Source organism: Hemiscyllium ocellatum, chromosome 34, assembly GCF_020745735.1.
Source record: "Hemiscyllium ocellatum isolate sHemOce1 chromosome 34, sHemOce1.pat.X.cur, whole genome shotgun sequence".
Lineage (NCBI taxonomy): Eukaryota > Metazoa > Chordata > Chondrichthyes > Orectolobiformes > Hemiscylliidae > Hemiscyllium > Hemiscyllium ocellatum.
In genome coordinates, this window is record NC_083434.1 from 38,792,448 (window position 1) to 38,807,039 (window position 14,592).

Consider the following 14,592-nt stretch of genomic DNA (forward strand, 5'->3'; position numbering starts at 1 on the left):
AAACAATTGCCTAGAACACTGTTATCTGAGCTATTATGACATAAAGACTTATTCCTGAGAACTTTTATGACATTAGATATTATTCTGAGAAAATTAATCTTTTTACTCATTTCAGAACTGACGAAAGTCAGCAGCCTAAAACATTAACTTTCTTTCTCTCACCTGATGCTGCCTGATCTGACTCTTTCTAGCGTTTTCTGTTTCTCATTAAGATTTCCAGCATCTATGGCATTTGACTCGAAGGTAACTCAATTGTTATAGAATGTGTGATTATGCGCCACACCACATGGGTTATATTGTGTCCGTTCTTTTAAAACATTCTTCATAAATGTTGCTGTATTCATTTCCAGCTGAAGGGAAAAGATGCTGAAATTCAAGCAACAAAAAGTACATATGAACAGAAACTTCAGCAGATTGAGTCCTTCAGGGACATTTCTGCTAACAAGCCACAGGTGAGACCACTGAAAAGTTAGTATTTCTGTCCCCAACCCTACTCCTTTCTGCCCCTTTGTTCTACAAGCAGCAACTGTACTCGACAAAAATATTCTGGGTACCACATCCAAGTGGTTGCTCCCCAACTATAGGCTGATACCAGCACTGCATTTAGATCTTAAGCTTACAAGTAGTGGGCTGGCTTTGAGGTTTGACAAAGTTGAGCTTTTTATTGCTATGCTGGCTACACTATTTTCATCTGACACTTATTGCAGAGACATTTTTTCACTCCAACCAAATTGTATCAGGCCTAGCTGTTATGCAATTTTTTAATATAATAGTTATTGAGCATCATGAAGAAACTGTGCACAGACAAGTTCATTTCTATTTCAATGTTGATGAAGTTCACCACATGAAGTTAAGACCAGCTCGGAGCAAAATATTGAAGCAAAATACCAAATGTAGAGAGTTCTGTAAACTGAACAGCAATGTGCTCAGATGTAAATTGAAAATAAAGCCTAGAGCCAATGTCATGGTGGTCCACAAAAGCATTTTGAATGATTACAGTTGATGGTAATTGTTTCTTGAATTTGGCCTTGAAGTAGATACTGTGCTAAGTCTCATGGCTCACGCCAAACCTTACAAAGCCAGTGTTGCCATGGGGGAATGAGACTTTACCTGGATTTATCACACACTTACTCTTGCTCAGGACTTTATGTATAATTGGTATACCAGTCTATCAGAGGCAATTGTTCCCTGTCTGGATATCCAAATTGGGATTCGGTGTGAGCACTGAATTCGAATTGGAAAAAGTAATTTGTAGTGGGGGAAGTGGCTGCTGTTTGTGAAGAAAACCTTATTTTGATGTTTCAAGGCTTTCTTCTGATGCCAGCCACATGAACTGACAGATCTCTTTTCTTTCTGTTGACACTGGGCCTTGCTTCCTTGCAGATTCAGTAGTGGGTGTGGTCCTATGTGGTATAACTGCTAGTTACCCATGTAAGTCTAAGTATTCTGATCCCCTTAAGAATTTGGCTTATATACAACAACTGCCATTACTGCCATTGTAGTAACCTGTGTTCAAAAGTATGCTTATTTCCAGATGCCTTCCTTCCCCAGAGTCCAAGGACACCTTGTATTTCCCATATGGATCCTGTTAGATCTTTTGAGTCACAACAAGAGAAACTAGATGATCGAAGGGCATCCGAAGCCACCTTAAAACTGTTATTGAGTGAGATGGAAGCAGAAAGATCAGCCAAGAATGAACAAATTCTACAACTCAAGGTAACATATGAGGGCTTATGTTCATTATTCAACTTATATAGTTAAAATTTGGTTTTAGATATTTGCTTGGTAAAAAGGTTTTATGTAAGTGTTTTGTATGACGAAGTGTTTTGACGAAAGTCAGCAGCCTGAAACATTAACTTTCTTTCCCTCGCCCGATGCTGCCTGATCTGACTCTTTCTAGCGTTTTCTGTTTCTCATTAAGATTTCCAGCATCTATGGCATTTGACTCGAAGGCTGACCATTAAGAGCAAACTCTAGGCAGATAGACTGTTTTAGAATTTCATTGCTACTAATCCAAAGCTAGCTATAGTAAAACGAAGTTGCCTGGAAACTAGTGTCTTCCAGAATGGAAGTTGAATCTTCTGGAGAGAGCAGGAACTGGTTAAGAAGTAACTTAATCTCTCCAGTCCTCTTTCTTCCTTTTAGGGTGGAACTTCAGGACTTGGAAGCTTGGCAGCTGAAAGCACAGCCACCAGTGGTAGATAAATTAAAATTGGAGTGTGCAAGAAGCCAGAATTTAAGACATGCAGACATTTGAGGGTTGTAGACTTAGAGGACATTAGGATTGTGTAGAGGTGAAGACATGCATGATTTCTGAACAAGGGTGAGATTGTACATCATGGAAAGTGAACTTAATGTTCCATTTAAGTTTTAGAGGATGTAAGGTGTGAGTTACTGACACATGTTTATTTGAATTCGAAACTGCTGCTGAGAAATATTGGAATATTCCAACAATTCTCCTCTTTGGTCATATTGGTTCAGTGCCACCTCTAACTTAAAGGCTTGAGTATTCAGGTTTCAATCCAAGATTTAAGCACACAATCAGTACAGTACTGAGAGAGTGCTGCATTGGCATAGATATTGTCAATCCAATAAGATGCTAAACTGAAATCTTGTCTTGTCCCTGTTAATTAACTGAATGTGAATGAGCCCATGCCATTATTTAAAATTAGCAAGAAGCTTTTCTCGGACACAAGACAACATTTCTCCTTCAACTAGAACCACCAAAATGAGTCCTTCACCTCGTTTGTCAGTGGGGTTGTGCTGTGTGCCTAGAAGTCAAAAATTACTGCATTGTTAAATTAAAAAGTCAGGACATGTTTTGTGCTTATCTTGAGGAAAGATGCTGTTTTCTCTTATTTCCCCTTATGCTGAAAGAGATGCTACCTGTTTTGTAAATGGTTCCAAGAACCATGCCCATTCAATGCCATGCAGAAATTAGTAAGATGGTCAGTAAGTGTGAGTGGGCAGCTCAGCTACACCTGAATTATGGTCCTTGAGAGATGTCTACGCAGAATTTCAACCAGGATAACAAACCTCAAATAAATAGAGACTTAGCTGGCCTTTTGTTTAAATTCCTTCTATAGATTTTGACTGTGAGCCTGATTATAGTGTCTGAGGTTGCTTAATTTTTAGACCAGAGTCTGAACCTACATTATACTGTGTTCTATACAACACCCAATATATTTATCAACTGAACTACTGAGAGAGTTTGGACTTGTCTGAATTCTCTTTTTCTACACAAGTTCATAATTAATGAGCCTGTGTTTCACATCAACTGTCAAGATTAGAGTGGTGCGGGAAAAGCACAGCAGGTCAGGTAGCATCCAAGGAGCAGGAAAATCAACGTTTTGGGTATATCAACAGTCATAATTTTTGAAGCAAGATTTCAACTTCAGTTGTTTAACTCTTTAAACTGTGAAAGGAAAAATTGAAAAACATGTGCTTCATAGACGCATTATGCAACTATAGTTTAGAGGTCTTACACTAAGGATTTTTTTAGCACTTTTCCTTTAAGGGTTGCCTGTTTTTGTTTGTTAGTTTGGATTTTTATATCAAAGTAATAAATCATGTGGTGGACTCTGTAATATAGGTCAGAGAGAATGGCTATTATCCTGAATTCATCAATGAGGGCATAAAGATTGTTGTCCAGATATTATGAATAAATTCAGTAGTGTTATTTAAATTAGCAATTGGAACATGTGACCAACAGTATTGCAAGTGGAATGTTCTATAGGTGATGATGCAGTGATGAACACTTCCATTAGACTTCTTTTTTAAAAACTTTGTTATGGAAAAGTGTGCCTTCACAATACAATTATACTGTTGAGAAAATGTATATGTAATCTAATGTATTTTACAAAGAATTTCAAAGTTTCTAGTTGTTTAGATTTTGTTTGTCAATCTGCAGCTGATGTGTTTTTGGCTAACTTACTCAATGGGGAGTTTAAGATATACATAATATTTTGGCACTTCTCTTTTTGTCACTGCCTGAATGACTGGCATTTATAAGACTGCCAGGTAGAGCAATATTTCCTGAACCTGGAGGCAGTGATAGATTTCAGGCTGAAACGATTTGAAAATTCAGTGTTGGTTCATGAAGGTTCTTTTGAAATGTACAGTGTAAGGCAATGGAAAGTTGATAATAATGAAACCTAAATTTAAAAAATTTTTGACAATTTTTTTCTTCTCTTTTGTCCAACCAAAACCATTCTAGAACCAGTTATGTGAAGCAAAGAATCTGCGTTTGGAAATGGATGCTTTGGAGAGATACTGTCGGAATTTGGAAAGCTCTCTAGAAAAAGCACAAAATGGGTACAAGTCTATTATAGTCTCATGTTTAAAGCAACCATTTAAAATAAACTGCTATTTGAAAGCTTGTGAGTCCAGATGTAACAAGCTTTTATTTTAAAATCTACCACCTCATCTTTCATTGTAAGTACAATACATTCTCACCTATTCTGGAGTGAATTTACTCTTTGAAGCAATAATTGGTGATGCCCAGAAACATTTTGGCTTGTAGGTGAGCATCAATTGCCCTGTCTCATGCAGTTGACTCCGTTCTTTCAGGTTTGGGCATCATGTTTCAGAGGACTTATTTTTAAACTGCACTTTTAGAAACCAATGTGAACAATGTTCTTGACATATAATAAATATTTTTTTTCAAAAGTCATGTTATTTATGACTGTGTCAGTTTTAATAAATTTAAAACACGTAGCCTCCAAAAAAACAGTTGGATGCTACTAATCAGTAGTTAATGTGAAGATAGATCTGCAGAGCAACCAGATATCTTTCAGCATTTTAGTATGTTTACCAGATAGACTAAACATGCATCTACAAGAGCACTTAATATAAAAGAATAATTCTCTACTTTTGACTTCTCATAACTAGATCTGATGTTCATTTGCTGAACCCTGAGATCCACTTTTCCCTTCCTTTTTTTTTTCTTTCCTTGAAACATCCCTTTTTCTGTGCTATGATATTTCTTTGAGGTAACCACTCATGGATGCACTACCTGTCCCCTGCTTGACAAACTTTGGATTGCTACATATTTGTGCATTTTAGAGGGCCCCAAAATAAAACATGGCAGATGCTGGGAATTTGAAATAAATACGAAAATGTTACAAATATTCAGCAAGTCTGGCAGTATCTATGAAACAGAATTAGCATTTTGTCTTTGTGATCTTTCATCTGAATGAAATTTGTTTTCAAGGGCTGTTGGAGATGAGCAATAAATGATAGTCGCACCAGTGATACTTAGATCCCATGAGTAAATAAACAAGAAATGAAATTACTAATACGCTTTAATTAATATAAAATTACTGAAATAATCAACTGGACCACTTTTTAAAAAAAATAATCACTTTCAGATTGGTTAGATTTTATGGTTCATGTTTTCTTTTCTATGACATAATTACATTAAATTTGTTTGGATATTTTATAAAGAGGTGATGTAACCAACCAGGAGAATCTAAACGATGTTGAGAAGAAATTCAAAGAAGAAATGAAGGCCAAGGTAATCCTAATTTCTTATGACATTTTGTAGCAAAATTGGACACAATCTTGTGAGCAAATTTATTCTTCAGTTGTGTTTACAAATGTGCAGAGTGCCAGACTAACAATGAACAACTTTGTAAGCATTATCAGTGTTTTTGTTATACTTCCTAACAATTGCTAGACCATACATCCTGAAAAACAAAATTTGTTACAACTTATTGTGGTCACAAAATTGATATTCTTGATTTTAAAATTGCAGGAAGCAGCGTTACAAAAGCTAGCCATTGTGGAAACTGAGTAAGTGAATAATTTTCATTTTAATATAACCATAATATGAAATTTGCCCAGCTCAGTTGATCAAGTCACATATGAATCAATTAATCAGTCCTGAAGATAACTAGTTTGTTCTGTGCTGTTAATTGAATACATCAGTGTTCAGGGTTTCTGCAAATGGGTCCTAAAATTGGATTACTTCATCCCTGGGCTAGAGATGGAAAGCCCATTAGGGTTGCTATCGAGTAATATCTGCTGGGAACTACACGAATGTCAAAGTTGCATGAACATAAGAATGGGAGTAAACTATTTGGTCTGTCATGCCTGCTTTTCCATTATACCTCACTGCCATGAAGTTATGATTCCTCTGACCATCGATGAAGGCTGGTAAGCTGTCTGGCCTTGACGGTGAGGGTTTTCGTGCTTTGGAATCATATTTACATATATATTGTTCTCAGTAGAGAAGAGAGATAATGGTAATGGGAAGGGTATTTAAATCTGCAAATATTTTGTGTGCATTGAGAAAACAACTCCAACCTGCCAGCTTCCAGGTTTCTCCTGAGGTGGCTACAGTGAGCAGTACTCCTGTGAATACAAATATGGGACTTAACCATTCAGCCCCACAAACAATTCTAGATCTTAGCTGATGATTGACTTCAATGCTATTTTCACATCCTATTCCTATGTTACTTGGTGTAATTACTATCTAGAAATTGTTCAATGTCTAACCTGAACTATAAAATTCCTGAACATCCATAGCCCTGAAGGGTAGAGAATTCTAAATGTTTACTGAGTAAAGGTCTTCCTCCTCATCTCAAACCTGTAGCTTATTCTGAGAAAAGGATCAGGTTGGCATTTTCAAATACGCTAAAGCGGAAATCATTTGATTTAACTTGCTTAATAGGCTTAACTGTGGAATGGGCTTTCCGTGACTCAATAAATTGGCAGCTGCAGCAAGGTATGGACAGTCTTTGGAAGAAGGAGGGTGCCTACTCAGCACCTCTTAGATATAAGACTGACTAGTCCTGCAGTCTCCTCCATAGTCATGTTTATTGCCTACCTGGAAGCAAAACCTGTCTGTTGGACTGATGTTTGGATAAGGAGGCTGTTGAGGTGAAACTAGGCACACTGGAACATTAGAAAATATGTTTCCCTCTTGTATATGGATAAGAGGGTGCAATCAAGCTTTAAAACTCCTTTATAATTACAGCAATTCATCAAGGCTTGTTTGGCAGCATCTGGTAAATGTGAGTACATGGCCAAGGGTACCTGATGTATGCAAGTTAACCTCCACGCATCATCCTGACCTGAACCATGTCACTAATCCATCACTATTGTTGATCAACATCCTGGAACTCGTTTCCTAATAGCATTCTTAACAGCTCCTAACAGCAGGTGTCCCTGCAACCTGAGGAGTGAAACAGTTCAAGAAGGCAGCTTATCACCTTCTTCCCCAGAGCAATTAAGGGTGGCCGAACCAACAATGAACAAATAATTGATAATGGAAAAGATCCTTTTTACAAAGGTGTTTTGGTACTTGTTGAGTATTTTTAAAGATTTCCTGATAGCTATTTTTCTCCATGTTCCATGATAATTCTGTTTTAAGATGGATGGTATGTTTCCCCTGCTATTTTGCCCTTTTCATTTCCGAGGGTGTGGTGTTGATTCTTTCTAAGATATAACTCTTATCTGGCTAAGTATATCTTAACCATTCACTTTGAGCATCAGAATGCCTATTGACCACTGAGGTAGGCAAGCAGGAGGCTGGAAGAACACAGCGAGCCAGGCTCTACTATGCTATATCCAATGCAGAATCCACCAGCTAGCCTGGCTTGCTGTGTTCTTCTAGCCTCCTACTTCTTTATCTTGGATTCCAGCACCTGCAGGTTTTTTTTTGTTTCTATTGACCACTAAGGCCTGACAAACCCTACTTCCTGCACATGCATGGATTTATTTAGATATGATTTGTGAGCAAACCATGGTTAATTTTTTTTTTCCCTGCCACCAATTCTTCTAACCCACAACAGAGGGGCTAACCAGTATCCTGGCTGCTTCTCCAGCTGAGATTGATTTTGGTACTTAAGAGTTGTATGTTTGATTGTGTCTATATGGTACAAGATGAAATGATGGATTTATCTATAAAGAAATTGTTCACTTAGTTCTGTCCTCTGCTTATATCACTGCATGTCTATTTTTTAAGAAAATTAAGTACACAAGTCTGAAAAAGATTAAAGAAATAACTTGGCAAAATAGCTTTATATACAGTGCAAACTTTGCTTTTGTTTTAAAAGACTTCAAAAGTTAATGTAGCCCCGGCAATTACACTTATTAAATTTTAAATACAAATTGCTTCCATCTATAGACTAGCCGAGAAAAGATCAACACTAGAAACTATTCAGTCATCAATTAAAGGGTTCCAGGAAGAAGTGGAGCGGACCAGAAGTTTAGAAGCAAAAGCTTTCACTGATAAAGAAGAGTTTCGGTCAGCACTCGAATCTGCTTGTGAAGAGAAAGAGAAACTTGTTTGGGTAATGAATAAACAAATTTGTTAAGTTGAGAGCATAGAGAGTGGGCCCCATTTAAATAATGGAGAGTAATAAGATAACTTTGTACACTGTCATAATCTTCAGAAAACTAATCATTTTCTGACCTTGCATTTTTCCATTCCTGACTTCATTTTGTGCACAGGTCACTTTTTGTGACTTTTCTAAGTGAGATGGCAAATTAACTTCTGTTTTTCCATGCAGACCCATGTCCAGTAAGATTGAGTTCTTCTCACCTATCAACTTTAAAATCTCTGTTCATATAGTATTCTTAAAACCAGATTGCAAGAAACTGTTTTGGTTCCATGTAGATTTGGTCTGTAGCTAGATGCCCAAGTTCAGAAGCACGGCACACCATCTTTTTCATAAAAAACTTTTATTAATTATTTATTGTTAAATTGCAGGAGGTTGAAACTCTTAGGGTACAAGTGGCCAGCCTGACTGTTGAGAATGGCAAATTAGTTGGACATCAGAACTTGCAACAAAAAATACAGCATTTGGTTAAAGTCAAGAAGGAAAATGTTCGTCTACTTGAGGTATGATTTTTAAAACCACAGGAAATCTTTTCTTTGTTAGATTTTGTCTGGGCAATATTCTTGTTCTGTTGGAAGTCGCACAATGAGCACAATAAATAAGCTGTTTCATATGCTTTTTCTCTTTCTCTTAATTCCAATTCCTATTGGTCAAATTATAAATCGTTTTTTTTCTCATATACATTTCCCAACTTCTATGAAGACATTGACTGACTAGAGTAGAGGTCAGTGTGGTGCTGGAAAAACACAGCAGGTCAGGCAGCATCCGGGGAATAAGAGAATCGACGTTTCAGGCAAAAGCCCTTCATCAGGAATGAGGCTGAGCTGAGGGGGTGGAGAGATAAATGAGGGGGGGGGGGGGGGGGGGGGGGGGCGGGCTGGGGGAAGGTAGCTGAGAGTACGATAGATAGATGTAGGTGGGGATAATCGTGATAAGTCAGAGAGGAGGGTGGAGCAGATTGCATCATTTTCCGCCACCTACAAATGGACTCCACCACCAGAGACATATTTCCTTCCCCACCCTTATTCGCTTTCTGTAAAAACCATTCTCTCCGCAACTCCCTTGTCAGGTCAATGCCCCCACTAACCCACCCTCCCCTCATGGCACCTTCCCCTACCACTGCAGGAATTGCAAAACCTCCCTCTTCATCTCTGTCCAAGGCCCCAAAGGAGCCTTCCTCATCTATTAGTATTTTACCTGCACTTCCACACATGTCATTTACTGTATCTGCTGCTCCCAATGCAGTCTTCTCTACATTGGGGGGGAACAGGATGCCTACTTGCAGAGTGCTTCAGAGAACATCTCCGACACCTTCACCAACCAACCCCACTGCTCCGTAGTTGAACACTTCAACTCCTCCCTCCTCCTCCACCGAAGACCTGCAGGTCCTGGGCCGCCTCCATCACCCCTCCCTCACTACCCAACACCTGGACGAAGAACGCCTCATCTTCCGTTTTGGGACTCTCCAATCACACGGCATCTATGTGGATTTCACCTGTTTCCTCATTTCCCCTCCCCCCACCTTATCCCAGTTGCAGCCTTGCAACTTGGCACCACCTTCATGACTGTTCCAACCTGTCTGTCTTCCTTCCCACCTATCTGCTCCAACCTCCTCTCTGACTTATCACCGTTACCCCTATCTCCATTGTGCACATTTAGGATGGCACAGTGGCTCAGTGGTTAGCCCTTCTGCCTCACAGCGCCAGGGACCTGGGTTCAATTCCAGTTTTGGGTGACTTTCTGTGTGGAGTTTGCACATTCTCCTCGTGTCTGTGGGTTACCTCCGGGTGCTCCAGTTTCCAGAGGTTAGGTAAATTGTAGGTTAGGTGAATTGGCCTTGCTAAAATTGCCCATAGTGTTCAGGGAAGTGCATGTATGCTAGGTGCATTAGTTAGGGGTAACTGTAGAATAGTAGGGGATTGGATCTAGGAGGGTTCCTCTTCGGAGGGTCATTGTGGACTTGTAGGGCCGAATGGCCTGTTTCCACACTGTAGGGATTCTATGATTTCCTTTCCAAAGATTAACTTTTTGATTCGATCATAGATTAATACTTTTGTTCTATCATTTTGTCCAATTCAAATTGCCTTTGAGAAGATGGTGGTGAACTGACACCTTGGACTAATCTAGGCATACCCACGGTGCTGCTGGAGAGGGATTCTAGATTTTGATCCCATGACAGTGAAGGAATGGTGATATATTTCCAAGTTAGGTCGATATATGGCCTGGAGAGGAACCTGTAGTTTGTGTTCTGCCCGTGTCCCTACCCAGTGTTTCCAGGTGATGAGGGGCACTAATTTGAAAAGTGCCACTTGATGAGTTACTGTGGTAAGTGGTATACACTGCTGGCACTGTGCATCAATGGAGGATGTGAATGTTGAAGGTGGAAGGTATTAAGCCCTTTGAGTTTTGTTGGAGCAGCACTCATCCAGACAAGTGGAGAGTATGCCACAATAGTTCTGATTTGTACTTTGTAAATGGTGGATGTATTTGGGAAGGCAGGACAATCGTTACTTGCTGCATTATAACCAGCCCTTGACCTGATCTTGTGTATGGCATGTATGTTGTGGCTATACCGTTTATTCTCAGTCATGCTTTTTTTATATATTCCTATGGATTTAATAAATTAGATTCATACACAACTACTTTCCTGTTGTACATTCAGATCCACTTTGAGGCAAGTTTAACTGCTCCCATCCTAGGACAATATAAAGCACTCTCTCCACTGTCACTTGCAGCTCAAGATATATATTTCATGGCTTTAGCATATTACATTTTTAATATTTGTTTTATTTTAGGAAGTAAACATGCTGAAATTGGAGAACATGAAACTGAAAGAACTTAAGAAGAATGACCCAAATGAATTTCCTTTGCTTGAGAATTGTGTAAATAATGTGTAAATGTTATTTTTCTATTTCTAGTGGACCATATCAAGCTTGAGTTTTTTAAAAATCTGTCAACAGCAATCTGATTTGAAGTACTATATCATATTGTCCTTATGAAAAACTGAGTTGAAATTGATTTAAGTAATGATGTGAACCTCATACTTGGGTGTAGTTGCCTCCAAGAGGGTTTTTTTAAAACTGTTAACTTCAAATAGTAGTTGTTGAAGTATCTCTGAAGTCTCAATCTTTAACTGTCTGCATATCCAATGAACAGTTCATTGTAAATTTTGCCACCATTAGATTGTCATGAGCTATTCTTTATTTAGAATTGGTACCAAAACGTACCAAAACTTATTGTAATTTTACTTTTATGCATCTTTACATGTTAATGGATTTTTCTTTTGATTTGAGTGGAGAGATGTTAAACTTGCATAGTAGGTATTGATCAAGTCAAAGTAAAGTCAAAGTCAAACTTGCAGTCCGGACTCAGCAAACAATCAAAATCAAATTTATCAGGGAGTCACTGCAGTAACCTCTGTAACCTTCCATCCTCCTACTTCTGTGATAATTTTCAGATTGTTGCAATGCTCCAACTTGAAAGTCCTGAATTTTCAGTATAGTTTTACTGACTACTGACATATGCAAATAAACTGTTTTACTGGGCATGCCTGGTTTTCCCTGTATTTCACTCTATTTCTCCTCCTGAAAATGATAAGTGCAAGTGTATAATTATGAGAGTTAGTAACTGTACATAACCCTGGATAGGTTTCTGATATCTGGGCATGTGGGGTTCTGCCTAGATTTATAGATGGCAGTCTAGGATAGAAGTCTGTTTCCTTTCCTCTTTCCTCCTATTGCCCAAAATCCAAGGATTTAATGCTAATTAAAGCATCCTGTTTTGAACCTGTTTGGAACCTACTAATTTTCATAAATTAATAACAGAATAATAAGATGCTGAGAATTAATATTCCTGAAGCAGAAAGTATGTATATGTAGTTCAATATTATTGTGTAAAAATGTTAAAACAATGTGAGGTTATTATCGTGCTGTCATTTTGGGAACTGATGACAGACAAAAATGCCTTCTACCTCTCTTGCAGAAACAAACAAGTAATTATGTGAACTAACTGATGTATTGTTCGCCTCCATCAGATAAATTTAAATGGACAGAAGGTTTAATAGCATATTTCATAACATTTCTCATTCCATGCAATGTGGAGCCAGGAACGGCTATTTTTTTTATGAATCACTTAAGTCAGATATACATGCATCTACCCAATTGATTTCTCCCTAAGTTTAGTATCTTGGTCATACTATCTGTGGGAGCAATGCCAAATAGAGCCAAGCACTTCTGATGATGGAGAGGGGAAGCAAGAGTGTGATTCATGTTTGCTGCCTGGTTGGTATTTCTTAGTAGGTGAAACAAAAACAAAGCACGTATCGTTAAGTACTTAGAGGAGTAATAGAGCATTGTATGCTAGCGAGTTTTGAGAAGATTTCTGACTAACTTACATACTTAACATTGTATGTACTTACCTGAAAAGAAAGAGATGCACATTTCAACACATTGCCAATGAAATATGACCTGTCTGTATGCAATAAAATTATATTGATTCTTTTTTTTTAAGAAATGAACTTCTGAAATGAAATTTTCTTATATTTTTAAAGGAATAATGATGAGTATGGCTGTAATGTGTCTTTGCGTTTGCAAGTCGGATGTCTGCACTCTGGCCTGGCAAGCAAATTTGGGCAAGAACTGAAATCAACAATGGCTCAGTTATTTTGTCTTAAAATATGTGAAGTTGTGCCATTAATGGTGCAAGACTATTGGAATAATTTGTGACTGATGTAAGATGCTAGATTCTAAAGTGTTGATGAACATTGAAAGGGATCCAGTTTCTGCAAAGACTTCTAAATGGAATAAAAAAGAAGCAGTCTAAGTCCAGCAATTCACCATTCTTGTTAATCACACAATGTAAATAAAATGGCAGCTCAAACTGTATATGAGTTTTTAAAAGTTATGTACCTTGTCTTTTGTTTGTTGTGTCCAACTGAATGGAGTTTGTATGTAGAATTAATTTTTGCTATTGTAATGGACAAGACCAGACTACTCAAAACATTCTTAATCAGGCAGCCCATAACTTTGCAATTTGTTTCAATAAGTGTACAGTGATACTTACCCAGAGTAAGTAGCTAGGTTGATTACCAGACTTTAAAACAGAGAAAAATTACAGAATGAAACACAAGAACAGAATAAAGAACATGCACAGAACTCAGTCTATCCAAACTAGACTTAATTATACTGTTCTGAATATGCACAATAGTCCCAATAAACAAACCCCTTTAACACTGTAAAAATGATACTAAGGCTAACAGGTCGAAGTTAGAAGGGCAGAAGGGGAGAGAGTCTAGCAGCCTGTTTCCACACAGCCCACTGCTGAACTGACTCAAACTAAACTTCAATTTCTAGGACTGAACTATTCAGCTAGAAAGCTGGCCACACCCCTTGACTTGTACAGGTTACTTCTCAAAACAAAAGTTAGCACAAAGTCTCATCTGTTTATGTGTAAACAAAAAGGCTTTCATCTTTGTACCAAACCAGTCGTTTCGGAGCCTGGAGTGCTTTATGAATCCTCGGAAAAAAGACTGAGAAAAGGAACAGCTTTGTGACACTGTACTAACTCTAAATGAACATTTCCAGGTTTCACAACATCTATTTTAAGACTTTTTTGTTTCACTGATTAAAGATGAGTAAGGCAAGGATATCTTTGCCTTGTCTTGAAAATATTTAACATAACTTTTTAATCAACATGCAAGATATTTAAGTCAGCAGTGTTGCAAACTGCTCAAAGCTGTAACTTGCTGCAATATACATGCCTGAAAAGGTGGTCCGATCGCACATGAAAGAACATCGGAGGCTGGGATTGAATTTGTCTACAAACGTAAGTTTCCTATAGTTGCGTTTGCCTTTTATTGAAGAGAGCTATTTCTACTTATAATATCTTTGTCCACTGACAGCCAAAGAACTCAATTCACACTGACATTCCCTCTCCTCAAACACTTGGCAGTTTTGCATGCAATAACCACTGCAATGTAAGGAACTATAAATGAGTACCTCATTTTGCAGTTGTGTATAGTTACAAGTTACTCAGGTTTTTTTTCTGGGACGTTAAAAATGCAAGTGGGCCATTCAGTGCCTCAAATCTGATCTGTCATTCTATTATGATTGGTGTATCCCTCAGTTCCATTTTGACTGTCTTTGTTCTATATTACTTGGTTTCCTTTTTGTTCAAGTGTTCAAAATCTGATTTGAGAGTTTCAATTGACCCATCACCCAAGGCCTTTTGGGGTAAGAAGATTTGAGAT

The 14,592-nt window shown here is 38.0% G+C and overlaps 1 protein-coding gene across 2 annotated transcripts in view; it reads left to right on the forward strand.

Annotated features, from left to right (window-relative positions):
* kif15 (kinesin family member 15) overlaps positions 1–13,214 on the forward strand; it is a 69,952-nt gene extending 56,738 nt beyond the window's left edge. The window contains exons 28-35 of one of the 2 annotated variants that reach the window (XM_060850096.1): positions 351–452; positions 1,552–1,716; positions 4,217–4,314; positions 5,446–5,515; positions 5,756–5,793; positions 8,132–8,297; positions 8,717–8,848; positions 12,895–13,214. In XM_060850096.1, the coding sequence (XP_060706079.1) occupies positions 351–452; positions 1,552–1,716; positions 4,217–4,314; positions 5,446–5,515; positions 5,756–5,793; positions 8,132–8,297; positions 8,717–8,848; positions 12,895–12,900 (777 nt within the window). In that variant the 3' untranslated portion in view covers positions 12,901–13,214. Of the gene's footprint in view, positions 1–350; positions 453–1,551; positions 1,717–4,216; positions 4,315–5,445; positions 5,516–5,755; positions 5,794–8,131; positions 8,298–8,716; positions 8,849–11,140; positions 12,851–12,894 lie in introns of those variants that run through there. The other variant, XM_060850095.1, reaches the window with a different exon arrangement.
* The last annotated feature ends 1,378 nt before the right edge of the window (positions 13,215–14,592 follow it).